We start from the raw sequence: 27,740 nt of genomic DNA, 5'->3' as shown, positions 1-27,740 counted from the left end.
ATTTTTCCATCGCTTTATTTCATTCAGATTCTCCAAATAGACGAGTGAGAATTGACTGGGATAATTGTTTACGCAGAATCATCAAGTAACGAGATACTGTGTATTAGCTTGGTGATGTAAAGAATATTTTTTATTACTCAAGTGGCACTGGTCGTGCTCAGATTTAAAAGTCTCATGAGTGAACTTTTTATGGACCAGCTAAACTTCCCCTGGTGGCACTCACTGACAAAAATATTCAAAGTGAATATTTTCAAATTGTCTCAACAATTTATGCCTTTTACCCCTTTTGTAAGGGCCACGAAGAATCCAGCACGAGTTTTAAGGATACAAAGTAATAACATTTATTTACTATAACAATATATACATAACAGTAGCAGTAACTTCCCTTGCTACCTTCTCCTTCCTGCTGGTTCCTGAACTGGCCAGCTTATTTATACTAGGAGTTTCTCCGCCCCCCTCATTGGGGAAGTTCATACTCCCACAGGATTGTGGGATAGTCATTAGTCCCCAGCCAATCGTAAGTAGGCAGGTTATAACAACCCCTGATCTCCATTAGTCAGGAGAAGCAAATGTGGCCGTTTATTCATTTCTGCATGTCTTAGTCAGGCCAGCATCTGCTTCCCAGGTTGACCCTTCAGCTGGAATTTGAACAAAGTGCTTAGGGTTAGCTATCTTAATCTTCCAGTTGCAAGTTTTAAAATGGTCAGTAGTTTCAGCTTGTTTGAATTTTTCAGCTTTTGGTGTGGACTAATCACTTTTATCTTCTCTGATTACTGTTTGATGTAATTATCATATCCAGTCAGTTTTTTGCTAACTACTTCACCAACAATAGAAAATAGTGTGGGAGAAGAATAGACAATTATACGGGTGAAAATGTTTTATTTTAGGAATTCTAATTTGCAAAAGTCATCTGCATTTCCTCTATCAGGAATTTATTTGTGTGTGAGAGACCATGTGGTATATTGAGTCAGAAGATTTCTCTCTCACTTCTTGACATCCACTCTAGAATTTAGCCCTACCTGAATTGATAAAATGAGGTAGATGTGTTCAACGTGGGGAATTTTGTGTAGTGGATGTATCTGTAGTCCATTGCAGCATACAACATGGATTCAGACATTTGTGCCGCAATATTATAGTACACAAACCAATGTGTTGGAAAGCACATTTGGGTAGGTGTAGTTTCTGGAAAATCAGCTGCTTTTGTGAGTTTGGGAGACTTGTGTATATTTGCACAATCAGAAACACACCCAATTTACTTCACCAGATAACAAATCGGATGATGATGAGTAATTCTACTTATTTACATTTGAACTGTAATTTCTTGAAGGGCTCTTTTTTAAAAAATCAGTTAAACAAAAAAATGCTGGAAATTCACACGGCATTTAAAGGAACTGCTGGGCATGTAAGCTCTGAGGAAGATTTACCCCAAAATAGTTTCTTACTTTCTTTCAGGTTCTGTGCCACTTGAGAGTTTTTGTGGTTACAAGTCCCAGTAACTGATTTTGAACACATGCATCATCAATGATCATTGCTTTTATTTTATGGCTTTGCATTATGTTTCTGATATGTATGAGAGGAGGCTGAACACTGAAATGAAATTTCCAGAGATGAATTTTTTTATTTTTTTTATTCATTTATCTTTTAGGTATTTGACTTTCTAAAAACCGTGATCATAAAAAGTTTTAAAGATACGCAGTTTCAGCAAAATTCTAAATTTCTTCAGGACTTGATCCCTGGTCAATGTAATGTGTCTGAAATGATTTTGGAGACAGTGGCAAACAGGTTTGTTCTTATTCTTTCAACTTGTTACTTTTCAATGTGGATGCAAACATGCACCATCACAATAACAGAGGAATTTGAGGTATCTCCGTCACTCCTAATTCTAATAAAATATTAATTTTAAACTAATTTTAAGATCAAAAGAGACACATTCCATTGCCATACTGAAATGTCTACCTAAAGGGGCTGGTTTAGCACACTGGGCTAAATACCTGGCCTGTAACGCAGACGAAGGCAGCAGCGCGGGTTCTATTCCCGTACCGGCCTCCCCGAACAGGCGCTGGACTGTGGCGACTAAGGGTTTTTCACAGTAACTTCATTGAAGCCTACTTGTGACAATAAGCGATTATTATTATTATATTATTATAATCAGTCTGTTTAATAATGTAACAACACCAGTTTAAAGTCCAACAGGTTTGTTTGGAATCACTAGTTTTCGGAGCGCAGCTCCTTCATCAGGTGAGTGAAGAGATGGGTTCCACAAACACATATTTAGACAAAGTCAATGATGCAAGATGATACTTTGAATGCGAGTCTTTGCAGGTAATTAAGTCTTTACAGGTCTAGACGGTGCGACAGGAGAAAAGAGGTGTGAATTGTCTCAAGCCAGGACAGTTGGCTTGAGACAATTCGCGCCTCTTTAACCTGTGATGATCCCTCTCTCCAGTCGCACCTTTTCTTTTTATAAATTTAGAGTACCCAATTATTTTTTTTCCAATTGAGGGGCAATTTAGCGTGGCCAATTGACCTACCTTGCACATCTTTTGGTTGTGGGGGCAAAACCCACGCAAATACGGGGCGAATGTGCAAACTCCACACGGACAGTGACCCAGAGCCGAGACCGAACCTGGGACCTCGGCGCCGTGAGGCAGCAGTGCTAACCACTGCACCACCGTACTGCCCACCAGTTGCACCTTTAACCTGGTGTTGTAAGACTTCTTACTGCGCCCACCCCAGTCCAACGTTGGCATTGCCACATCATAATATAACATTGATGTTCCAACACTTTTTTTTATTGGTAATCCAAGTACAGGTATTGGACTCCTTTAAGGCAGGTTAGACCTCTTCTAAAATTTCTGGTGCTTTCGGACAATTATTTTCAGTTGCAAATGAGTGAAGCAACTGCTAAAGGTTTGACTAGTAACTCAGAATTAGAATTTTGAGATCTGCTATTGGCTATTGATTAAATTATTTTCACCCAGTCAGAAATTTTACTCTTGTTTCTCTCTGCAGTGTTTTTGGCTGGGACCATGTTACTGAATCGCTGGTACAGCTGGGATTTATATTCATGGATTCTTTTGGACCAAAGGCAGGTTTGTTTGGGAAAGTTGCTGGGACCAACTCAAGTTCTGCAAAAACTCCAGCACAACAGACTTGCAAACTGGGAGCCAAGATCCTTCTTGAAACATTCAAAGTGAGTGTGTGAAATGCTGTGTGCTGCACTCTGCCTTTCAGAACGATTTTCATAGAGTGAATTACTTTGAATCCCAGTGATATGGCCAAAAGTAGCATGCGTTTTGTGCAGAATGAATCAGAAGAAGTGCAGTGATATCAAAATGCTGAAAGAACTAGAACTAGCGAAAGTCCAGAGAAACTTTGGGTTCCAGATACACATTTTAAAACGTTGTGAACAGGTACAGAAATAAATCAAAAGGACAAATGAATTTGCAGGCCTTTGTATCTAGAGGCCGACAGTACAAAGGGATATAAGTCCTGTTTCAACTTCAGGAACCCTTTGTAGATAGCTTGGAGTACTGGGAGCACTTTAGGAAGCATAGAATTTATCAGAATGATTGCTGGTCCCCATGGGCTAAAAAACAGACTGGGGTTGCGCTTCCTAGAACCTGGATGGTGAAGGGGCGATTTTGATTGAAGTTTTCAAAGGGATTATGGGGTATAAATAGAGAAACTAATCCTGCTAGTTGGGGACTCTAGGACTAAGGGGCCTAATCTAATAATTCCTTTTAAAAGGGAAATTCGGAAACTATTCTGCACACAACTGATGCTAGAATTGAGATGTCTCGAGGGCAGAGGGGAAAGAAAAGAATTGGGAATCCTTCTGCAAATAGCAATTGATGCTAGATCAGCTGTTCATTCCGAAATTGACATTGCTAGATTTTTATAACCAATGTTATTAAGTGATATGGAAAAAAGTAGATATATGGAATTGTGTCTCAAATAAACTGACCTTGTTGAATGGCGGAACAGGTGTTAGGGGCTGAATGGTCCTCAATCAACCTGTTCCTATGTTCCACTTAGTTAATCTTTTATTTTTGTGATGTTGGTTGGGGGAGAAATGTTGCTGAGAGATCTTTGCTGTTCATCAAATGGTGCTGTTGGATCTTTAACATCCATCTGAGAACTGGAATAGGCACAAGCATATCAGTTTAACATTCTGACCCAAGGGTGGATACTTTCTCATGTGTTTTAATTCAATTGTTCTGACTCTACGTTTCCCCATCCTCGTTTCGAATGAACAGGTGTTAGTTAGGTCCTGGTGACGTGCAACAGAATTATTGCTTTCTAAAAATGTTTTTTTTTAAAAAATTATTCTTGATTCAGGTGCATGAGTCAATTAGAAGTGAAATCTTGGAGCAAGTTCTGAACAGGGTGCTGACAAAGACCACGTCATCCATCAATCACTACATTGGCAAGTAGATGTGCAATTTAAGCCTGTGAGAATGAAGGAACAAATCTCATGGGCTGGAGTGCAAAGCATGTTGATCTGAGAAAGTTAATTATCTGTTGCCATCTCTGCAATGAAATTTCCTCATGCAAGGTGGGAAGATGAATTTGTCCCTGTCCTAGCTGAATTTAGCATTTGCATGTTTCACTTGTACTTATGTTTCAAAATGGCTTGTAGTGTTTGGGACTAAATTGTAAATCTGGATTTTCAGTGCTTTGCTGCATCCTTTACTTGGTAAATCCTTGGTCATCTCAATTGTTTTTATTTGTGTTTAGGTGATGGCTGATCTGGACCATCAAGTATACTTATCCCTCAGTAGTTTGTTTTTCCACCACTGTCATTTATCGAGTTGCACTCTTGACAAATTCTTTGAGGAAAAATAATCTTTACTCTCTTTCCGTTTCTCAGACTTGCTATCTGATATTGTCACTTCTGCACCTCTGGTTCTCCTGGACTCTTCCTCCAAGGTCATAGAGGCATTTGACCACTTGTCCTATCTACCCCTTAGCACAGTCCAAGGATTACTAAAGGCAGTGCAGGTAAAACATGTGTTCCAGTTGTTTTGTCAGCTTCCATAGCACTATATTAAACTATTACGTTGATGATCTATAAAGGCTATGTTGTTTCCTAGGTATAATTTTAAACATATTACTTTTGTGTAACCATTGGATCAAAATCCTGGAACACCCTCCCTAACAGCACTGTGGGTGTACCTATGGACTCCAGCAGTTCAAGAAGCCCACTCACCACCACCTTCTCAAGGGTAATTAGGGATGAGTAATAAATGCTGTCATAGCCAGCACTATCCATACCCTGTGAAAGAATTAAAAGAACAACTTGATCCAAACACAGAGTGCAGAAGAGGTTAACAGGAATGGTTCCAGGAATGAGAAACTTCAGTTATGAGGATAGGTTAGAGAGGTTGGGCAGTTCTCCTCTGAATGAAGGGGACCAAGAGGAAATTTGTAGAGGTGTTCCAAATTATAAGGGGCTGGACAGAATAGGTAGGGAGGAAACTTCCTGCTCACAAAAGGATTGAGAAGGCACAGATTTAAAGAAACACATGTGATGTGAGAAAAAAACATTTTGGGCGGCACGGTGGTTAGCGTTGCTGCCTCACAGCTTCAGTGTCCCAGATTCAATTCCGGCCTCGGGTGACTGTGTGGAGTTTGCACTTTCTCCCCATGTCTGTGTGGATTTCCTCCGAGTGCTCCAGTTTCCTCCCACAGTCCAATGATGTGTAGGTTAGGTGGATTGGCCATGTAAAATTGGCCCTTACTGTCCAAAAGATTGAGCTGGTTACGGGGATAGGATGGAAGCGTAGGCTTAGGTAGGGTGTCTTTCCAAGTGCCGGCAGACTCGATGGGCCGAATGGCCTCCTTCTGCACTGTAAATTCTATGATTCACACATGAGTCGTTCACTGGCTGGAAGTGTGGTGATGGCTGGTTCAATCGAGGCATGCAAGAGGGCATTCGATTATCGTTTCTATTGAAATGATGTGCATGGGTATGAGGAAAAGGAATGCTCGTTTAGAGAACCAATACATACACTTTGGGTCAAATTGCTGCCTTCTGCAGTATAACAATTCAGTGACATTTGTTTGCTTGTCTTATTTGGTAACGTTTTTACCTTGAACCAGAAAGTTTGATTTAGTAATCTAAGCTCAAATTCCAGTCGAACTGTAGGGGAATCTTGCACTGTTGGTGATGCTGTTTATCAGACAAGATGTTATTTTATCTACTCAGTAGTATAAGTGTCCATAGCATTAATCAAAAAAGATGAAGAACATTTTGTTTCAGCCTGCTGGCTATGCGTTCATTCAGCCATGTGACATGACATCCTGGGAGGGATTGTCCAGGCCGCTAGCCAGCGGCGGGAGTCATGATGGCCCAGAGAATCGGCAGGAGACATAAAATAGGTTTGACATCAGGGGCAAAATTCTCCGTAATCGGCGCGATGTCCGCCGACCGGCGCCAAAAACGGCGCAAATCAATCCGGCATCGCGCTGCCCCAAAGGTGCGGAATCCTCCGCATCTTGAGGGGCCGAGTCTAACCTTGAGGGGCTAGGCCCGCGCCGGACTGATTTCCGCCCCGCCAGCTGGCGGGAAAGGCCTTTGGTGCCCCGCCAGCTGGCGTGGAAATGACATTGTCGGGCGGGGCATGCGCGGGAGCGTCAGCGGCCGCTCACGGCATCCCCGCGCATGCGCAGTGGAGGGGGTCTCTTCCGCCTCCGCCATGGTGGAGACCATGGCGAAGGCGGAAGGAAAAGGGTGCCCCCACGGCACATGCCCACCCGCGGATCGGTGGGCCCCGACCGCGGGCCAGACCCCCCAGGGCCAGATCGCCCCAGCACCCCGGAGCCCGCCTGTGCCGCCTTGTCCCCCCGGTAAGAGAAGTTAATCCACACCGGCGGGACAGGCATTCCAGCAGCGGGATTTTGGCCCATCCGGGCCGGAGAATCGCAGCGGGGGGCCCGCCAACCGGCGCAGCACGATTCCCGCCCCCGCCGAATCTCCGGTGCCGGAAAATTCGGCAACCGGCGGGTGCGGGATTCACGCCAGCCCCCGGCGATTCTCCGACCCGGCGGGGGGTCGGAGAATCCCGCCCCAGGTGTCAAACCCATTATGAGTTTCCTGGCCCACCCCACTGGCACCGACGAGGTTCCCACCCAGATACAGTGGGAAGATATGAAGATGCAAACACATTTCAATAAACCCAATTTACCCGTCTCCTGGGATGCTCCAACCCCCTAGCTGGGAGTCCTGCTGGCTTGAATTAGTGCAAGTCCTGAGAAACGTGGACCTGGCAGCTTCCACTCCTGAGGTGGGACAAGGGGGTGAGTACCTCCCTACACTTGCCTCCAAGGTGCTGAGGGGGGTCCTCATGGGAGATGGGGGTCTAGGGGACTTGGGTGGGATGGCACGGCTTAGGTCGGATGTCTTTGGTTGGATGTCTTTCCCGGGGTGGGGTCGTTTGGCTGGCCTTCCTATCTGTAGCCATTAAACCCTTTAAGCTGCCTGTCAGCATGTCTAGTTCAAAGATCTGGGATATGAAGGTAAAAGCTTTGAACTGCATTGTTTGCATTCAATATCACTTTTGAAAGCCTCCTGATTGACAGGTCCAGGCAGTTTGAAAGAAGGGATAACCATTGTTTATTTATGTAGCTCTAAAGGGGCTATAACTCTGAAGTATTTCCTCTTTTGAGCAGCTGTTATCTACAGTTCAAAGCTTTTAGGCTTCTAAGCTTGCAGTGAGGCTTTGATAAGTTAAGGGCAATGAAATTGACTGAAAAAAACACTGAAAAAAGTTTTCCACCACATTAAAGGGAATACTTTTACCTTCATCTCACAGATCTTTGAACTTGACATGTTGATAGACAGTTTAAGGGGCTAAGGCTGCAGATGGGAAGACGTTCACTCTTCTCCAGAGATCTTTCATTTTGACATGCTGGGAGACAATTTAAAGTATTTAAAGGCTGCAGATGGGAAGACCAGCCAAACCACTCTTATCCCAAGAAAGACCCAATGTGTAACGAGACCTGGGTGTCCTTGTTCACCAGTCGTTGAAGGTAAGCATACAGGTGCAGCAGGTGGTAAAGAAGTCAAATGGTATGTTGGCCTTCATGGCGAGAGGATTCGAGTACATTAGGAGGGGTGTCTTGCTGCAATTGTACACCTGGCATCTTGTGAGCATTTTTGGATTCTTTATCTGAGGAAGGATTTTCTTGCTGTCGAGTAACTGCAGAGAAGGTTTACCAGACTGATTTCTTGAGATTCCAGGACTGACATATGAGGAGAGATTGAGTTGGTTTGGATCGTATTCGCTGGAGTTCAGAAGAATGAAGGAGGATGTCACAGTAACCTCTAACAGGGCTAGACAGGGTAAATGCAGGAAGAATGTTCCCGATGGTGGGGGTGTCCATAACCACGGGTCATAGTCTGAGGATATGAGGATAAACGTTTCAGGACTGAGATTAGGAGAAATTTCTTCACCCAGGGAATGGTAAACCTGTGAAATTCGCTGCCACAGATATTTGAGGCCAAAACATTGAATGTTTACAGGAAGGAGTTAGATATAGCTCTTGGGGCTAAAGGGATCAAACGATATGGGGGGGAAAGTGGGAACAGGTTACTGAGATGGATGATCACCCATGGTCATACTGAGTGGCGGAGCAGGCTCATAGGGCCGAATGGCATACTCCTCCAATTTTCTGTGTTTCTGTGACACCTGACCTGAGCCCCTCCAGCCCAGCTCCCCCCCCCCCCCCCCCCCCCCCCCCCGACTCCCACCTTTCATGAAAATCTCTCCTTGGCACAGTGGAGGCAAGTGTAAGTCAGGTACTCGTCCATTTTTTCCTACCTCTGGCTGCAAGATGCCAGTTTGGTACTGCCAAGGGGTGGGGCCAGGGCAGGGCTTGTCAGAAATTGGGGGGGCTGCAAAAGTATTCTGAGATCAGGACACCCTTTAAATTTGGCGCCCCAATCTCGAGCAGGACCTGTCAGCGAGATTAGGCCCCGCCCCTCAGATGCAGCAAAAACCCTAGTGTGCCATTGAATGGCACGCAAACCGTGCTAAAACCAGCGGGAATCATTCATGATTCCACACTTAGTCTGCAAACAGGAGAATCGTAGACCCTGTGTTTAAAAGAAGATGATTGGAAACAATTTTGGGGCCAATATTCAAAACTGACATTAAAAATGTAATAAATTATAAGTACATTAGCCATCATATAATGTATTGAACACCATTGAGATAAATTGATTGGTTTGAACTGTAATGGTTATCTTTGTTAGTCAGATCCTGTTCTCACACCTTATTTCCCAGTAGAAGTCAATGGGCAATGATGTGGAACAGAAAGACTGGGTGGTGTGATTTTTTTTTTTTGTTGGTCTTCTCTGTAGTATGGTAGCCAATTGCAACTACTGTCCCAGTTAAATTACAAAGCTTTGGAAATGCAAACTCAGCAAATGGGACTGTCCAATGTTTAATGCAATATGAAGCCCAGAATTGTGCAAGTGTCTTAAGTCATTACATTTATATGTTGCCTTGTAGTTAGTTTAGTAATTTGCTTTATTTCTTTTTAAAAGCCCCTGCTGAAGGTCAGCATGTCCATGAAGGATTCGTTAATTCTGGTCCTCCGGAAAGCCATGTTTTCCAGGTAAATAACAAATTAACCAGAGGGGTCTGCGATTTTATTCTCTCAATAACTTCATTCCCAGTAGCTGAACACTTCGAGTGTTGGGCTTCTGATGATGAAACAGAGCCCATTTCCTGCTTACTCTCAAAAGACTAATGCTTGCAATAATCAATCTCTTGCATAGCAACAATTTCAGGGGACCTGAATCATTTCCGGTCCAAGTCACTCACTATCCTGACTTAGAAATATATCGCGTTCCTTCACTGTTGCTGGATCATGCTGGAACTCCCTCTCTAATAGCACTGTGGGTGTACCTACACCACATGGACTGCAGCGGTTCATGACGGCAGCTCACCAACACTTTCTTAAGGGCAATTAGGGATAGACAACAAACGCTGGCCTAGCCAGCGAAATCCACATCCCATAAAAATGAATGAATAAATGAATAAATATTGAGAGGTTACTGTGGTTTAAAATATATGGCAGGTTTTGAATGGTCTTATCCTTTTTATGAATTGTACAAGTTACTGTGTTTATTTCACAAGTTACTTTTGATTCTTCCATTCTCTGCTGAAAGAATTCACTCTTGTTGGGATTGTTTCACAGATATCCATAACCATTTGGTACTTTTCCAAGTTACCGTTCTTTATGTATTGATTGTGAGTAGTATTAGCAGGCCATCATACTGTGGAGGTATCACAACTGAATCCAAATTTGTTCTCACTCATATGCAAGGGATAGCAACTAGGAACAGGAACCAAACTGTTGCCCCAGATTAGTTCACTATCCTTATGGCTCAGTTAACCATTACGAAATACATCACTGCATAGGGGAACTGGGTTGATCAGATAAAGCTGTACTTCTGAATTCAAATTCAAGTCAGGCTGATGGAATGAATGTTAATTGCACTAGTGGCATTTGAAATAACTTTGGATAATCTCAACTCATTGCTTATGGGCATGGGCCTCAGGCACAAAATTGACTAAAATGCCACTGTTGACCATTCAGGCCAAAATGAATAAGTTTGGTCACGGAATTGGGGAAAATGCCCCACTGTTGCACTAGGATTGTGTAAGGAGTCGTGGGAATCACTTTAAGAGTCTCACTTAGGCTCGAAGCCGTACTCAAGATATAACAGGAATGAGTGACTATGGCCAGTATTGTGTTAAAACAACAGTTTTATTGAACATGAAATAATAATATGACAATTATAATTGATGATGTATACAGAAAGAAAGATAACTATTGAAAGGAGAGAGCACTTTGTATATATTTGAGTAAAAGAAGGATGTGAACGTATTGGAGAGAGTCCAGAAGAGGTGTACAGGAATGGTTCCAGGGATGAGAAACTGCAGTTATTTTCTTAAAATAAATTTAGAGTACCCAATTATTTCTCCTCCTCCCCCCCCCCCCCAATTTTAGGGGCAATTTAGCGTGGCCAATCCACCTAACCTGCACATCTTTGGGTTGTGGGGGTGAAACCCACGCAGACATGGGGAGAATGTGCAAACTCCACACAGACCGTGACCCAGGGCCGGGATTCGAACCCGGGTCCTCAGCGCCGCAGTCCCAGTGCTAACCACTGTGCCGCATGTCACCCCCAGAAACTTCAGTTATGAGGATTGTTTGGAGAAGTTGGGACTATTCTTGGAGAGAAGAAGGCTGAGAGGAGATTTGATAGAGATGTTCAAATTCACGAGGGGGCTGAACAGAATGGATAGGGAGAAACTGTTTCTGTTTGCAGAAGGATTAAGAAGGAGAGGATACCGATTTAGAGTGACATGAAAAGAAGCAATTGTGAGTGAGAAAAAATTTTTTAAACAGCGAGTGATTTGGGTCTGGAATGCACTGCCTGGAAGTGTGTTGGAGGCAGGTTCAATCGAGGCATTTGGGAGGGCATTGGATGATCACTTGAATAGAAACACAGTGCAGGGGTCCGGAGAAATGGCAGGACAATGGCACATAATCGTGATCCTCATTTGGAGAGTCGGTCCAGACATGATGGGCCAAATGGCCTCCTTCTGTGCTATAACTATCCCATTCTGGCTGCAGCACCCGAATCTCAAAGCAATTTGTCTTTTAAGCTGAATTTCTGGCCTCATTCCAACCTCTTGAAGCCTGCTACAGTCCCTAAACAAATCTAAGCTCTTCTCACAGGGACAACGGGGCGAAGCTGACTTTGCAATATTCAGGTTGTTTACGTAGCTCTTGATGGTGCCTTCTCATTTTCCATTAATCAGGTATTTTGCCCATCAATTAAACTTCATTTTCTGATGCTTCAGGAGACCACACCAGATGAGATTACTCATCACCTTGGTCTGTAGTCCAAGGGTCACCAAACTCTGTAGAATGCTATTTCTGATAATCAGAAAACAACTTATTGTAATATTCTAACTTGAGAAATTGGAAGAACAAAAGATTTAGTCTAAACACCAGTTGTGTTGGCCAATATGTAAACGATGTCTAGGAAAACAGGTCATTATGATTACTATTGATAAATTCATCAAAGCACAATCATAGCTGGGTTAAGATCAATGTCTACCAAGTGAGAAAATACAAAATGCCTTTAAATATTCACTAAAGGCTTCAAATCAAAATCAAACAGAAGTAAAACGCAAAATACAAAATTGCAGAAACTAATGGCTGCGAGAACCAATGCCACAGGAAGCTGCGATTCTCCAGGCAGATGGTCACAGAGATCTATGCCCTTGTCGTGAAAGAGCCTCACTCTCAAAATCTTACTAATAGCTATGAAAATCACTGGCCTTGAAGTTCTGCACTTCTGCATCTCACAAGTAACTGATGTATGTCTGAGTTGGGGGAAGCGGGGCGGGGGGGAGTTACTTTTTAAGTCTAGATAAAATGATTGGTGGAAAACGATTTAAAAAAAAAGAAGAAAAATCACTGGACAAACCGCATCACGGGCGAAATTCTCCTACCCGCCCCGCCACATTTCTGCGCTGACCGGCCGGCGGGAGTCTCCGTAACACCGGCCGGTCAATGGGGTTTCCCATTGTGGGGCAGCCCCACGCCGTCGGGAAACCCCCCGGTGCCGGCAGAACGGAGACTCCCGCCGGCGGAGAATGACGCCCCACATTTGCTGCATTTATCAGGCATGTTTCAGCTACTCATTTAGTGCTCATCGTCTTTGCTTGCTTTTTCATTTTCTTCCCCCAGCCACTTGGACTCCCGGAAGTCTGCAGTTGCAGGCTTTCTCCTATTGTTGAAGAACTTTAAAGTGTTGGGGAGCCTAGCTTCCAGTCAGTGCACTCAATCGCTCACAGCCAGCCAGGTAAATCATCTGTATTTTGTTCTTTTCAATAGCCATGTTCATTTTTCTCACATTTTATAGACTAATCATGTGGGGTTAATTTTCTTGGATTAGTCTTAAGTCTGGTTTTTAAAAAAAGTCTGATATAATAGTAGTTGGTTACTATGCTGTCTGTCTATGAGCAGCCTTCCCCTTTCTTTGGAAAGAAGGTGCAAGAAAATCAAATTATACCTGGAAGTGAATGTGGGCTTGCACAGAACAAGAGAACCCTAACTGACTGAGCTGAGCAGCCAGTTGAACTTTAGAAATAGCCTGCCATCTAGTGGAATGAGTCCAGACTGTGGCTCTTGGTCAGTAGAGCATTGATTTCTGCAGGCTGGTTGCAATGGAAGAGTGGTCTGAGATGATTAATTAGGTCTTTTGTTGAAAAAATTACACCAAGGACCGGACTTGAATGCTATTTGATCTTTATGCCTATTATATTATGGGAGCAGCACTGAAATGATATTTCTTTTCATCTTTTTGCTGTTCAGGTGCAAGTGGATGTGCATATGCGTTACAATGCCTCTGCTAATGAAGCCCTTTGTTTGGAGATCTTAGGCAGCCTGAGGCGCTGTCTTAGCCAGCAAGTTGATGTTAGACTCATGCTCTATGAGGTATTGATGTTAAAAGCTGTTCTTGTAATATGACCTTTTAAATAAATAACTCTTAGCGCTCACTACCTGTGCAACTGAAAATAAGTTTTCCTTTTGAACCCTATATCTTCAGGTTTTAGATCAATGTTAAAGCTTTCTCTTTTCGGTCAACAGGGGATACATGAACCTGCTGTTTCCATTCTCACTTCCTTAAATAGTAACATAGGTATGAGACTGCCATTTCTTATTTCCTTCATCTTTCACCTGAGGAAGGAGCAGTGCTCCGAAAGCTAGTGTTTGAAACAAACCTGTTGGACTTTAACCTGGTGTTGTAAGACTTCTTACTGTGCTCGCCCCAGTCCAACGCCGGCATCTCCACATCACCTTTATCTTTTGAAAGAGGACTGCTTCATCCAAGGTGATCTGTATTGGGTGCTTTGTCAATGTTGCATTTGTCCTGGAAAGTTGATGATGATTGTATTTTCCTCCTTATTTTCAGTATTTTTTTTGTTTGAAAAATATTTTTGTTCAACATTTTTATACAAACAGTATCCCCACACCCCCATACACCCCTTAGTACCATGTCTACCAAATGTAAAATGAACAACTCCCACCTCTGGTGGAACCCCTCATCTGCCCCTCCCAGAGCAAAATGTACCTTTTCCAAGGCCAAAAACTCCCAACAGGTCCCCCAGCCAAGTCGTGATACATGGGAGAGAAGCTGACCTCCATCCCACCAGGACCTGCATGCAAGGAATCAATGAGATGAAGGCTAAGACGTCTGTCCCCGTTCCTGTCTGCAACTCCAGCAGGTCCGACACCCCGAATCTGGGGCGGGATTCTCCGAAATGGAGGCAGAGTGTTGGCGCCATCGTGAACGCCATTGAGGTTCACGACGGCGCGAAACAGCCCCTATCCTGACCGATTCAAGGCCCGATAATGGGCTAGGAGCGGCGCCAGCGCTGCATACATGACGCGGCCGGCGCCGCATAACTGGCGTCACCCGCGCATGCGTGGTTGCCGTCCTCTCCGAGTCCGCACCGCAAGAAGATGTCAGACGGATCTTGCAGGGCTGCGGACGAAAGGAGGTCCTTCTTCAGAGAGGACGGCCCGACGATCGGTGGGCACCGATCGCGGGCCACACCCCATTTGAGCCCCCCCCCGGTGCAGGATCCCCCTCAGGCCGCCCCCCCCCCCCCAGCGTTCCTGCGCCGTTCCCGCCGGCAGCGACCAGGTGTGGACGGCGCCGGGGGGAACCCGCCGTTTTGGGCTGGCCGCTTGGCCCATCCGGGCCTGAGAATAGCAGCGGTGCCGGAGAAACGCCATATTTGGTGTCTCGGGCGATTCTCCGGCCTGCGCCGCGCGAAACCCGATGGGGCCGTTCTCGCCGCTTGGGAGAATCGCGGGAGGGCGTCGGACCGGCGTCGCGGGAAAATCTGGCGACCCAGGCGATTCTCCCAACCGGCGCGGGAGCGGAGAATCGCGCCCCTGGACTCCAGCGGACCCAGCTCCAATTCCATATGCAGAACCGTGGACATGTTGCTTAAAAACAACCCCAATGTCTCTTCAATTTTGGGCAGGGGTAGAACATATGAACATGGTTAGCTGGGCCCCCTCCCACACCGCTCACAACTATCCTCTACCCCCCTCAAACAGCCGGCTCATCCTAGCCTTCCTTAAATGCGCCCTACACACCACTTTTAGCTGCATCAACACCAGCCTTGCACACGAGGTTGAGCCATTGACCCTTCACCGAACTTCGCACCATAACCCTTCCTCCAGCCCCACCCCCAACTCTTCCTTTCACTTTACCATAATCTCTTCGATATACTCCTTATCCTCCTCCATAATCCTACCATAAATCGTTGAGCCAACCCCACTCTCCAACCCCCCCCCACCGACGGGGATCTCCTCCAGCAACAAGGAGGGCGGCGCCACCGGGAAACCTGGAAAAGTCTTTCTTCTGATATTCCGCACCTGCGTATACCCAAAGCCTTCCTCCCGCTTCAGCCCACACTTCACCCTCAACTCCTCCAGACTAGTGAGTCTGTCCTCCAGAAACAGATCCTTCATCTCTTTCACCCCTTTCTCCTCCATCCCTGGAACCTCGCATCCACCCTCCCCAGCTCAAACCCATAATTCCCTCTTTATTGGCATCACTCTTGACCCCGTCCTCATCTTGAAGTGCTGTCAAAATTGCCCCCAGATCCTCAGCGTGGCTACCACTACAGGATTCCCAGAATACTTCCCTGGGGCTAGCGGCAGCAGCAGCGCCTTTGCCAGCGTCTGCAACCCCGACCTCTTACAGGACCCCATCTCTATTCGCAGTCCTGTAATAGTGCAATAGATTTGGAAGAGCCAAGCCCACCGACTGCCGCCCCTTTGGGCACCGCCTTCCTTGGCCTCCCTGCCGTCCCTGCCCACACAAACAACGATACCAGCCTATCCACCTCTCAAAAAATGCCTTTGGCAAAAAGACCGGTAGACACGGGAACAGGAGCAGAAACCGTGGCAAAATATTCATTTTGGCCGGCCAGCCAATGACAAAGGGAGACTATCCCACCTCCCCAGATCCTCCTTCGCCTTTCCTACCAGGCTCATGAAACTTGGCTTAGGAGTTGCACCCAGTCCCACACTACCTGCACGCCTAAGTACCTAAAGTGAGTTGTTGCCACCCTAAATGGCAACCCCTCCACCCCTGCCACTCCACCTGAAGAAGACATGACAAACTACTCGCTCTTCCCTACATTTAATTTATACCCTGAAAACACTCCAAATTTCCCTATCAACCCCATTATGTCCCTCACTGAAGAGCTCGGGTCCGTGATATACACCAGTAAGCGGGGGAGTGGTGGCATAGTGGTATTGTCACTGGACTAGTTAACCAGAGACACAGAGTACTGCTCTGGGGACTCAGGTTCAAATCCCGCCAGTGCAGATGGTGAAACTTGAATTCAATAAAAATCTGGAATTTAAAGTCTAATGATGAACATGAAGCCATTTAAAAACAAAATGTATTTTATTACAAACATGTATCCAAACAAGTTACAGCGAATAAACACCCCGGGAAACATATTTCCCAACAATCAACTATACAGTCTGTACAGAGTTTTCCCCCTTTTCACCTCTCCCTCCCCCGCGACGAACAGCCCCTCAAACACGGTCACAAACATCCCCCACCTTTTCTCAAACCCCCTGAAGAGCCCCTTAATTCATACTTTATCTTCTCTAATCGCAGGAAGTTGTACAGGTCACCCAACCAAGCCGCTACCCCCGGTGGAGATGCCTTCCACCACTCCAGCAAAATTTGCCGCCATGCAATCAAAGAGGCGAAGGCCAAGACATCGGCCTTCCTCCACTCCATGAGCTCAGTCTTCTCTGAAACCCCAAATATCGCCACCAAAGGGTCCAGGTCAACTTCATCCTCCACTATCGAGGCTAAGACCGCGAACACTCCCGCCCAGAATCTTCCCAATTTTTCACAACCCCAAAACATGTGCGCTTGATTCGCTGGCCCCCGCCCACACCTCTCACACTCCTCTGCTATCCCCTGAAAGAACCGACTCATTCTCGCCCGAGGTATGTGCACCACCTTAAACTGTATCAGGCTCATCCTTGCACAAGAAGAGGTCTTACCCTACGCAGTGCTTCACTCCATACTCCCCAATTGATCTCCCCTCCCAACTTTGCTTCCCATTTCTCCTTGATCTTTGCCATCCGCTCGCCTCCCTGCTCCCCCAGCCATTTGTATATATCCCCCAATTCTTCCCTCTGCCGGAGAAAGCACCACATTCAGCAGCCGCTGCACTTGCGAAGACAGGTGCCTGGTCTTGCCAAAACCCATCTGATCCTCCCCCACCACCTTAAGAAGACTACCCTCCAGCCTCACTTTCAGCACCTTCGCCAATATCTTGGCATCCATATTCAGTAGAGAAATGGGCCTATACGACCCACACTCCACTGGGTCCTTATCCTTTTTCAGTAACAATGAAATATATGCCTGCCTCATAGTCTCGGGTAGCACCACCTCCCCCCTGCCATTGCATCCTCAAACTTTCCACTATCGGCGGCGCCAACTTGTCTTTAAACGTTTTATAAAAGGGCGGCACTGCTGCCTCACGGGGCCAAGGACCTGGGTTCGATCCTGGCCCCGGGTCACTGTCCATGTGAAGTTTGCACGTTCTCCCTGTGTCTGCGTGGGTCTCACCCCTACAACCCAAAAACAATATACAGTGTAGGTGGATTGGCCATGCTAAACTCCTTCTTAATTTGGGGGGGGGGAAATTGGAAGCTAAATTTATATTTAAAAAAAAAAACATTTTATAAAACTTCACTGGCCCCAGCGGCCTTAACTTTAAAAAAAATAAATTTAGAGTACCCAATTAATTTTTTCCAATTAAGGGGCAATTTAGCATGGCCAATCCACCTACCCTGCACATCTTTTGGGTTGTGGGGGCGAAACCCACGCAAACATGGGGAGAATGTGCAAACTCCACACGGACAGTGACCCAGAGCCGGGATGGAACTGGGACCTCGGCGCCATGAGGCAGCAATGCTAGCAACTATGCCAGCGTGCTGCCCCCAGCGGCCTGACCTGACTGCATCTTCCTATCGCTACCTTCGCTTCCTCCAACACTAATCGCTTCTCTAACCAGGCCCTTTCCACATCTCCCACCTCTGGACACTCCAGTCGCTCCAAAAACTCCCTCATCCCCGACTCCTCTTCCGGCGGCTCCGACTTATATAACCCCCTATAAAAGTCCTCAAACACCCTGTTCTCCCCTATTTCAGTACATCTTTGACCAGGTTAAAGAGTTGCTCTTTGGTGGTTTGTTTAACTGTTTCTCTCTTCTATTTTTGTAGGGCTTATTTGATGTTCTGCGTCGAAATTCACAACTGGCAGATACCATCTTGCAAATGCTGCTTTCACAGGTGAGTGGATGTCGGTAACAATGACCCTGGTCTGTCGAGACAAAAGCTTGGGACAAATTACCCAATTGAAATTTTATGAAATAATGCATTCCACTATTCGTTGCAAATTCTTCTGCACCGGGGAGATATTTAACGTTGTCTGCTGGTTTTGAACCAGCTGTCGGGAATGTTCTGAAAGCAACCACAGATTCATACAGTACAGAAGGAAGCCATCCAGGCCATCGTACTTGTGCTGGCTTTCCAAAATAACTTCCCAGTTAGCTCTACCTCCCTGCTCTTTTGCCATTAGCCCTGAATATTTTTCTTTTTGAAGTGTACATCCAATTCCCTTTTGGAAAGTCACTTGAATCTGCTTGCACCTTAAATTTTTAGGCAGTGCATCCCAAATCATGAAAATTCCTCATCACCCTTCTGGTTATTTTGTCAATTGTCTTAAATTTATGATTTCTGGTCATCGGCCCTTCTGCCAGTGAAAACTGTTTCTCCTTATTTAGACAGAGAGAAAACAGGGAATTATAGACCAGTAACCCTGACGCTGGTAGTGGGGAAAACTTTTGGAATCCATTATCAAAGACTTTACAGCAGAGCACTTATAGCAGTGACAGGATCAGACAGAGTTAACATGGATTTATGAAAGGGAAATGGTACTCGACAAATCTGCTGGAATTCTTGGAGGATGTAACTAGTAGAGTTGATGAGGGGGAGCCAGTGGATGTGGTTTATTTGGACTTTCCAAAGTCTTTTAACAAAGTCCCGCATAAGAGATGAGCGTGTAAAGCACATAGGATATGGGGTAGTGTATTGAGATGGATCGAAAACTAGTTGGCAGATATGAAACAAAGAGTAGGAATTACTGGGTCTTTTTCAAATTGGCAGGCAGTGACTAGTGTGGTACTACAGGGATCAGTGCTGGAACCCCCAGCTATACACAATATATATCAATGATTTATATGAGGGAATTAAAAGCAATATCTCCAAATTTGCAGATGACACAGTTGGGCGGGAAGGTGAGATGTGGAAGATCCTTCAGTGTGATTTGGACAAGTTGAGTGAGTGGGCAAATGAATGGCAGGTGCAGTATAATTTGGATAAATGCGAGGTTATCCATTTTGGTAGCAAAAATGGGCAGGCAGAGTATTATCTGGATGGCCATAAATTAGGAGAGCGGAATATGCAACAAGACCTAGATGTCCTTGTACATTAGTCACATGCAGGGATAGCAGGAGGTAAAGAAGGCAAATAGTATGCTGGCCTTCATTGCGAGAGGATTCGAGTATAGGAGCAGGGTTGTCTTGCTGCAATTATACAGGGCCTTGGTGCAACCACACCTGGAATATTGTGAGCAGTTTTGGTCTCCTTATCTAAGGAACGATGTTCTCACTAGAGGAGTGCAGCAAAGGTTTACCAGACTGATTTCTGGGGTGGTGGGACTGACGATTTAGATGGTTAGGATTGTAATCGCTGGATTTCAGTGGAATGACTGGCGATCTCATAGAAACCTATAAATTATACCAGGACTAGACAGGGTAGATGCAAGAAGAATGTTCCTGATGGTGGGTGTATCCAGAACCAGGGGTCACAGTCTGAGGATATGGGGTAGACCATTTAGGACAGAGATGAGGAGAAATATCTGCACCAGCGAGTGGTGAGCCTGTGGAATTCATTATCACAGGGAGTAGTTGAGGCCAAAACATTGTATGTTTTCAAGAAGCAGTTAGACATAGCACTTGGGGCAAAGGGGATCAAAGGATATGCGGGGGGGGGGATTAGGCTATTGAGTTGGATGATCAGCCATAATCCTAATGAATGACCTCCTGCTCCTATTCTCTATGTTAACATCCTCAAAACCAGTCATAATTTTCCAGCTTGGACTTGATGGACTAAATGTCCTCCTTCTGTGATTTACTCCCTTTATTCAGTCTCTCCTGAAACTTCCTTGCTGTAAGGAGAATAACCCTAACTTTGCTGGTCTCTCCACTGAGGTACCTCACCCTGATATCACTATGGTGCACAGAATTGGACGCAGTACTCCAGTTGAGGCCTAACCAGTAATATTTTAAGGTTCAATGTGACATCCTTGCTTTTGTAGTTGTGCCTATGTTCATAAAACCAAGGATCCAATATGCTTTCTTAAGTGCTTTGTCAATTTTCCCTGCCACCTTCAAAGATGTTTGTATGTAATGCCCTAAGCTACTTTGTTCCTGCAGTCTCTTTAATATTGCTTGTCAATAACTAAATTGGCTTCACCCTCCTAATATCGCAGCATTATTTGGTCATTGTCTTTCTTGGACACACAACTCTGATTGGGAATATCTAAATAAAAAGTCCATGTTGAGACATATTTGTGTGCTGTCAGAACCAAACCAGTTGTATGTGAGAAGTAGCAGTGCTGGGGACTGAAATAGTTTCCACAGCAGGTACCCAATATCACTAAGGTACAGCATGGGTTGGATGCAGAGTAAAGCTCCTTCTATACTGCCCTGATAAGCACTCCCAGGTCAGGTACATCATGGGTTAGATGTGCGTGAAAGCTCTCGCTGCACACAGTTCCATCCTCAGGATAATATCTGCGACTGAAATGTAATTTACCTTTTCATCTCTCACACTAACCATAGGTCTCTCCAATTGCAATTTCAAATTGTAGCCCCTTTTGCTGTTGGCCACGCACATGTGAAAATATCCCATATTCATTTGTGCAAGACCATGACATGTAATATTCAACAGGTGTCTTGATTGGTACTGATTAACATCATATCTCCTAGCTCTAAAAATAAATGTGTACTGCTGTAACATTGGCATTTCTTATCTTGTCTCAGCTAAAGCGATATTATGAAGCGGAGGAGGACCTGCTGCCACCTCTCAAGCTGGAAGGTTGCATCACCTCTCAGGGAGGCCAGATCTACCTCCATGAACCACTGGTGATAAAATAATTTATTATTAAATGTGTTTGTTGATGTATCCAGCGAGAAATGACTGTGTTGGAACATGAAACCTTTTTTAAGACTTTGTCCCCAGAGCTTGTGTTAGGTACTATTCTGTCTCAGCGTGACCCAAGCCAGGAATCAAAACTGGGTTCTTAGTGCTGTGAAGCAACAGTGCTAACCACTGTGCTACCATGCGAAATATCTTCACCCAGCGAGTGCAATTCATTTGTGCAAGACCATGACATGTAATATTCAACAGGTGTCTTGATTGGTACTGATTAACATCATATCTCCTAGCTCTAAAAATAAATGTGTACTGCTGTAACATTGGCATTTCTTACCTTGTCTCAGCTAAAGCGATATTATGAAGCGGAGGAGGACCTGCTGGAATCAATTACCACAGGAAGTATTTGAGGCCAAAACATTGTATGTTTTCAAGAAGCGGTCCTGTTGGTGAGACTGGCAGCACTCACAGCCTCTGCCACCTCATCCCAGGCGTTGTGCAGGATCGGGGAGTTGAGTCTCCGCCCCCACCCTGGGGAAGTGGGTTTCCCATCTCTCAACTGCATCCAACATTCGGTTAATGTCAGCATCCTGGAACCTTGGTGGTGGTCTTCGTGCAGCCACCTTCTTGGCTGGAATGAAAGTCTGTGCTGAGTGGAGTGCTTAAAAGCTGCTCCAGTTTATCAGGCTCTGAACGCGAATCCCCACCCCAGTGAATCAGACGGCTACAGGGCTGGGACTCATGGACTTTGTGCATGACATTAATTACTCCTTGCCGGCACTCCTCATGGCAGCACGCATTTACCATGATTCTCCACTGGTGGCAGCATTGAGATCCAGAACGGATAATCCAGGTTAATATCTTCCTCAACCAGCAATACTTTTTAAAAAGGATTAATTGATCACTCATCTAATTACAGTTTCTGACATGTTGCTGCATACAAAATAGCTGCTATGTCTCATAGAATTTTACAGTGCAGAAGGAGGCCGTTCGGCCCATCGAGTCTGCACTGGCCCTTGGAAAGAGAACCCTACTCTAGCCCTCACCTCCACCCCATCCCCGTAACCCAGTAACCTCACCTAACCTTTTTGGACACAAAGGGCAATTTAGCATGGTCAATCAATCTAACCTGTACATCTTTGGACTGTGGGAGGAAACCGGAGGACCCAGAGGAAAGCAACGCCGACACTGGGAGAACGTGCAGACTCCGCACAGGCAGTAACCCAAGCCGGGAATCGAACCTGGGACCCTGGAGCTGTGAAGCAACAGTGCTAATCACTGTTCTATTGTGCTGCCTTGTTTGTCTACATGGCAGTCAAACTTTTCATAATTTCTGCTTTAAGCATTTTATTTGGTATTTGTCTGAAGGGGGAGCTACATAAATCTTTCAAATGACTTTTTGAGTGATTTTGTTTCAGTTCCTGTGACTCCATTATTTAGCCAATTCTTTTATTTTTCTTTTGGCACAGGCGCACCTTCTGTGTTGTATCCAGAACTGTTTGGCCTGGTATCAACAGTCCTTATCGCATTGCCATCATGGTGATGGCGGCGATGATGATGATGACGGTAGTTTTCAGCATGATTTGGAGGAACAACTGGACACAATCACTCGAAGGATGATTAAGAGTGAATTGGAAGACTTTGAACTGGTAACTGTTGGTTTTGGTGCTTCACACCCACATTCCAGTTCACCCCTCTATGCTACGTTGAGGAATATTTGTGTAAAAACTATTTGATCTGGGTTGTTTCTTGTTTCAAATGTGCAATTAATTGATACAAAAATATAATTAAACTGCCACTTAATCCTATTTTGGAACAGTTTCTATTGAACATGTTTATAATCAGATATTTTGATGGGCCACCAAGTGATAGCATATCTGAGGGAGAGATACTTTCTAATCTGGACCAATATATTACATGTGTTAGATGTCTGGGCTTGAGAATTCACAGTCCGATTCAGACTGGAGCAACAAAAATTAACATTGACGTTACTTGATCAACACAGCTTAGTGACACATCGTTGCTACCATCGGAGAAGCCCACATAATAGTTTCTGCAAACACGTGTTTAATAAAGCTTTCTTTTCATAAAAAGAGTTCTGTTTCCTGGACAAAGATTATCTGACCCATTTGCATTGATCTGTACAGCTAAATACTCCTTAGGAAATTTCCAGTTTGTACTATAACATATGAGGATCGCCGTGCCAACGCTGTCCACAAATAAGAACAGAAATGGACTGCTAAGCTCCTTAAACCTGACATCTGTTTTTTAATCCCAATTTCCTCTCTTTTCTCCGTATCCTTTTCTTCCCAAGTAAGTAACCCCTTATTTTTTAAGCACTTCATTGATGCGTCATCTATAACATACCAAGGCACTGTGTTCCAGAATTCACTTTTAGCACAGTTCAGATTTTTAGTTTATTCTAGATTCCCTTACCAGCGATGAGTCATTTTGTATTTACACTTTCAATTCTGGAATTCTCTTCCTAACAGCATTGTGGGTGTACCTATGCCGTTTGGATTGGAGAGGTCCAAGAAGGCGGCTCACCATTACCTTCTACCTTCTCGAGGGCATATAGAACATACAGTGCAGAAGGAAGCCATTTGGCCCATTGAGTCTGCACCGACCCCCTTAAGCCCTCACTTCCACCCTATCCTCCTAACCCAATAACCCCTCCTAACCTTTTTGGACACTAAGGGCAATTTAGCATGGCCAATTCACCTAACCTGAACGTCTTTGGACTGTGGGAGGAAACGAGCACCCGGAGGAAACCCACGCAGACACGGGGAGACGCCGCACAGATAGTGACCCAGCAGGGAATCGAACCTGAGACCCTGGTGCTGTGAAGCCACAGTGCTAACCACTATGCTACCGTGCTGCCCAAAGGATAAAGGATATAAGGATAGGCAATAAATAGTGGCTTAGCCAGCAATGCACACACTCTGAAAGAGTAATAGAAAAAGGCTTAATATTTTAAAATATTTTAATCAAAACACTAATTAATCTCATCACCTCCAGGCAATATAATCCATGTTTACCCAGTCTTTCGATATGACTCAGTCCCCTTATTCCTGATGTCACATCAATAAATCATCACGGGTCTTGTTCAAAGTCAGAACCCTCTATAAGGCTGGATGCCCAAAACTGAACAGTGACTGAACATATGTGTTCTATGTAATTGTATTACTAAAGTCTGTACAAATTCTATACTTCCCACTAGTCTAATTGATTTTTTTCCAATTATGGTGCAAGCTTGCTTTTGATGAGTAATGTATCTAGGCCCCTGTACTCTTTGTTCATATGTTGTTCCATGCCCCATTTAATCATCTGCCATTCTTACGACCAACATGTACTGCCACCTGCTTTGTCGCATTGAACTGCAACTGCCATTATCTCTCCATTCATTTATTTATGTTCATTTATAATTTCTCTTCACAATTCACAATGCATCCTAGCTTTTTATCATCTATAAACTTAGATGTATGTTGCTCTGTTACTAAACTTAGGTCATATAAGACTTGGGTCACTGTCTGTGTGGAGTCTGCATGTTCTCCCTGTGTCTGTGTGGGTTTCCTCCGGGTGCTCCGGTTTCCTCCCACAAAAAACCCGAAAGACATGCAGTTAGGTAATTTGGACATTCTGAATTCTCCCTCTGTATACCCAAACAGGTGCCGGAATGTGGCGACCACGGGCTTTTCACAGTAACTTCATTGCAGTGTTAATGTAAACCTATTTGTGACAATAAAGATTATTAAAAATTAATATATAGATGGGGCTCTACCATTGTCACTGCATCCAATCTGAGAAAGCATATCCCATTCACAGTCTCCTATTTCCCATCTAGATTCCTTTCCAGGCAGTGTGATTGCTTTCAATTCCATGTACTTTAACTTAAGATTTTTCAAATGCTTTTTCTTTTCCTGCTTTTAGGACAAATCAGCAGATTTTTCATTAATTTCCAACGTTGGCAATAAAAATAACATCTATGCCACCCTGGTAATGGGAGTGTATGAGGTGCTGATGGAACATAATTTCATAACTGGCAACTACAGGTACTGCACTAAAGTGCTCCATTGCATTTCTGAAATTTTCTCTCATAGTGTTCATATACAATTAATTAGTTTGAAGTATGGAAACTGTTATGTCGACAAGCATGGCAGCCTTTTTACAAAGTTTTGAGATCCCATGAATAACATGATTTTGGTTATATCAATGAGGGAGGATAGCTGGTCAGCCCTGAGAGGACCTCTACGCTTGAAGTCCACCTGAAATAGTGGAACAGAGGGAGTAGCTATGGTTTAACCTTTCACCCAAAGAATGGTAACACCCAAGAATGCAGTACTTCTTGAGTAGTGCCCTGAAGTGTTAACCTCAGTAATATGTTCACGTCTTCGAATGGGACTTAAACTGACGTTGAGAGAAGGGATTGAGAATCACGGTGCATCCCGTTAAAATGGTTGCGGTATTGGCTTAATAGCCATTTCCCGTCTGAAAATGTGTTAATTAATTGTCCGATAATGCACAAATGTTTGTGTTTGGTTTGCTTTTCTTAAAAGAAAAAGCAAAATATTGCTGAATGTGATTCCACCATTTGTGAAATTTCTCTCCCTGTAAATATGAGTGCAAATATTTGTCATCTTATGACCTTCCAAAAGGTTATATAGCCTTTAAATTACGTGAGTGCATATTACAGTCTGTTAGAATGCATTCAGGTGTCAAAGTCTTGGAACTCTCCACATAACTCTGCTCCATTAGTACTCCACCACAAAGATCGTAGCCGTTCAAGAGCTTGGCTAACCACCATCTTCTCAAGGTAATTAGGAATGGGAAATAAATGTTGGTATTGTCAGCGATGCCCGCATCCCATGAATGAATTAAAAAGGACTGCTGACACCTGACAAATGTATTAGCTTCACATAAACAGAAGAGCCCCCTTGCACCTGTGAAGGGTGGCACAGTGCTTAGTACTGCTGCTTCACAGCTCCAGGGACCCGGGTTCAATTCCGGCCTCGGATGACTGTGTGGAGTTTGCATTTTATCCCGAGTCTGCGTGGGTTTCCTCCGATGCCTCCCACAGTCCAAAGATGTGCAGGTTAGGTGGATTGGCCAGGCTAAATTGCCCCTTAATGTCCAAAAAAGGTTTGGTTGTGCTACGGGGATAAGATGGAGGTGTGGGCTTAAGTAGGGTTCTCTTTCCAAGAGCCGGTGCAGATTCGATGGGCGAAATGGCCTCTTCCTGCACTGTAAATACTATAAAGCCCTAATACTGGATGAATTGCTGACCCCAGAAACTGGGGAGATAATTAGAAGAAATGTTAAAGGAAATAAATCTTCCTTCTGTGATTTTGTAAATCTGCATGAATTAATTCTGCCGCCGGGCAATTGGTTGGTCTACCACACACACACACTGACTTGGGCTGCATCTAGAGCCTTTGGAAAGTGATACAAATCTGTTTACACCAAGCACACTTTCCTGAAAAATTAAGGAGAAGCAAAATTACAACATGTGTTACAAAACCAAATATTTTTCTTTGTATATTGTTTTGAGTAAACTTTTAATACTTTGTTTCTTCCCGGACCTCATGAATCATCCTTTCTTTGGATATTTTAAGCCATATAACAAGTAAATATACTGTAAGAATTAATGAGCTAATTTTCATCTTCTTGTAGTGTGAACAGATTTGAAGATGTTATCAGCCTTTTCAACCGTTACCGCAAGCTTTCGGACCTTCTGAAAGAGAAATCTCGGAAAGGCAAATCACCCTCATCCAGTAAAACAGCCAGGAGTCTTCTAAGCTTCAGTTTTGTCTCCTGCATACTGACTGCACTTTTTAGGTAATACAGACCGGCTTGCTGACTTGCAGAGTAGATGTGTTGTATACAGCAACATTTTTGTGCATGCATGAGATTTTCCCATTGTTGTGTTATGTACTCTGGGATAACACACGCTGCAACTGGATGCAGCTTTAACCAAAAGATACTCCAGACCTTGAAGTAAGTTCAATCTGATTTATTGAACCAGTAGCACAGTTCTCTATGAGTTCGACTCTCTGCTAACCGATGTGTGGTTACTCTGTCTGACTGAACCAGACTAGCTCTTAGCCACGTGTTGGAGGTGTGATACTGTAAATACACCCTGACTCACTCTTTAGATGTTCATCAGTGGAAAGAGGCAGAGTGTGAGCGCCTCGTGCCTTTTATAGTGAGATACCACCCCTGAGTGTCCTGCCTGCTCATTGGTCATGAATTGTTCTCTGTGTTCATTAGCTGCCTGTCTGTATATCATTATCTGCATGTCTGCAATCATGACACCCATGTTATAGAGGAATACACACTGCTGTGTGTGTGTAACACTCTGGCTTAGGTTACAC

At 44.5% G+C, this 27,740-nt stretch overlaps 1 protein-coding gene across 4 annotated transcripts in view; it reads left to right on the top strand.

Annotated features, from left to right (window-relative positions):
* fanci (FA complementation group I) overlaps positions 1-27,740 on the top strand; it is a 77,643-nt gene that overhangs the window by 13,318 nt on the left and 36,585 nt on the right. For all 4 annotated transcript variants that reach the window (XM_072470561.1, XM_072470560.1, XM_072470562.1 and 1 more), the window contains 12 exons: positions 1,646-1,782; positions 3,013-3,193; positions 4,342-4,429; positions 4,874-5,004; positions 9,554-9,624; positions 12,781-12,895; positions 13,408-13,530; positions 18,373-18,441; positions 21,258-21,359; positions 22,839-23,018; positions 25,300-25,421; positions 27,040-27,204. In XM_072470561.1, coding sequence (XP_072326662.1) covers positions 1,646-1,782; positions 3,013-3,193; positions 4,342-4,429; positions 4,874-5,004; positions 9,554-9,624; positions 12,781-12,895; positions 13,408-13,530; positions 18,373-18,441; positions 21,258-21,359; positions 22,839-23,018; positions 25,300-25,421; positions 27,040-27,204 — 1,484 coding nt within the window. The remainder of the gene's footprint in view (positions 1-1,645; positions 1,783-3,012; positions 3,194-4,341; positions 4,430-4,873; positions 5,005-9,553; positions 9,625-12,780; positions 12,896-13,407; positions 13,531-18,372; positions 18,442-21,257; positions 21,360-22,838; positions 23,019-25,299; positions 25,422-27,039; positions 27,205-27,740) is intronic.

The sequence above is a fragment of the Scyliorhinus torazame genome, chromosome 12, assembly GCF_047496885.1.
Source record: "Scyliorhinus torazame isolate Kashiwa2021f chromosome 12, sScyTor2.1, whole genome shotgun sequence".
Taxonomy (NCBI): domain Eukaryota; kingdom Metazoa; phylum Chordata; class Chondrichthyes; order Carcharhiniformes; family Scyliorhinidae; genus Scyliorhinus; species Scyliorhinus torazame.
Note: the sequence above shows the minus strand (reverse complement) of the source record. Positions and strands in the feature narration are given on the sequence as shown.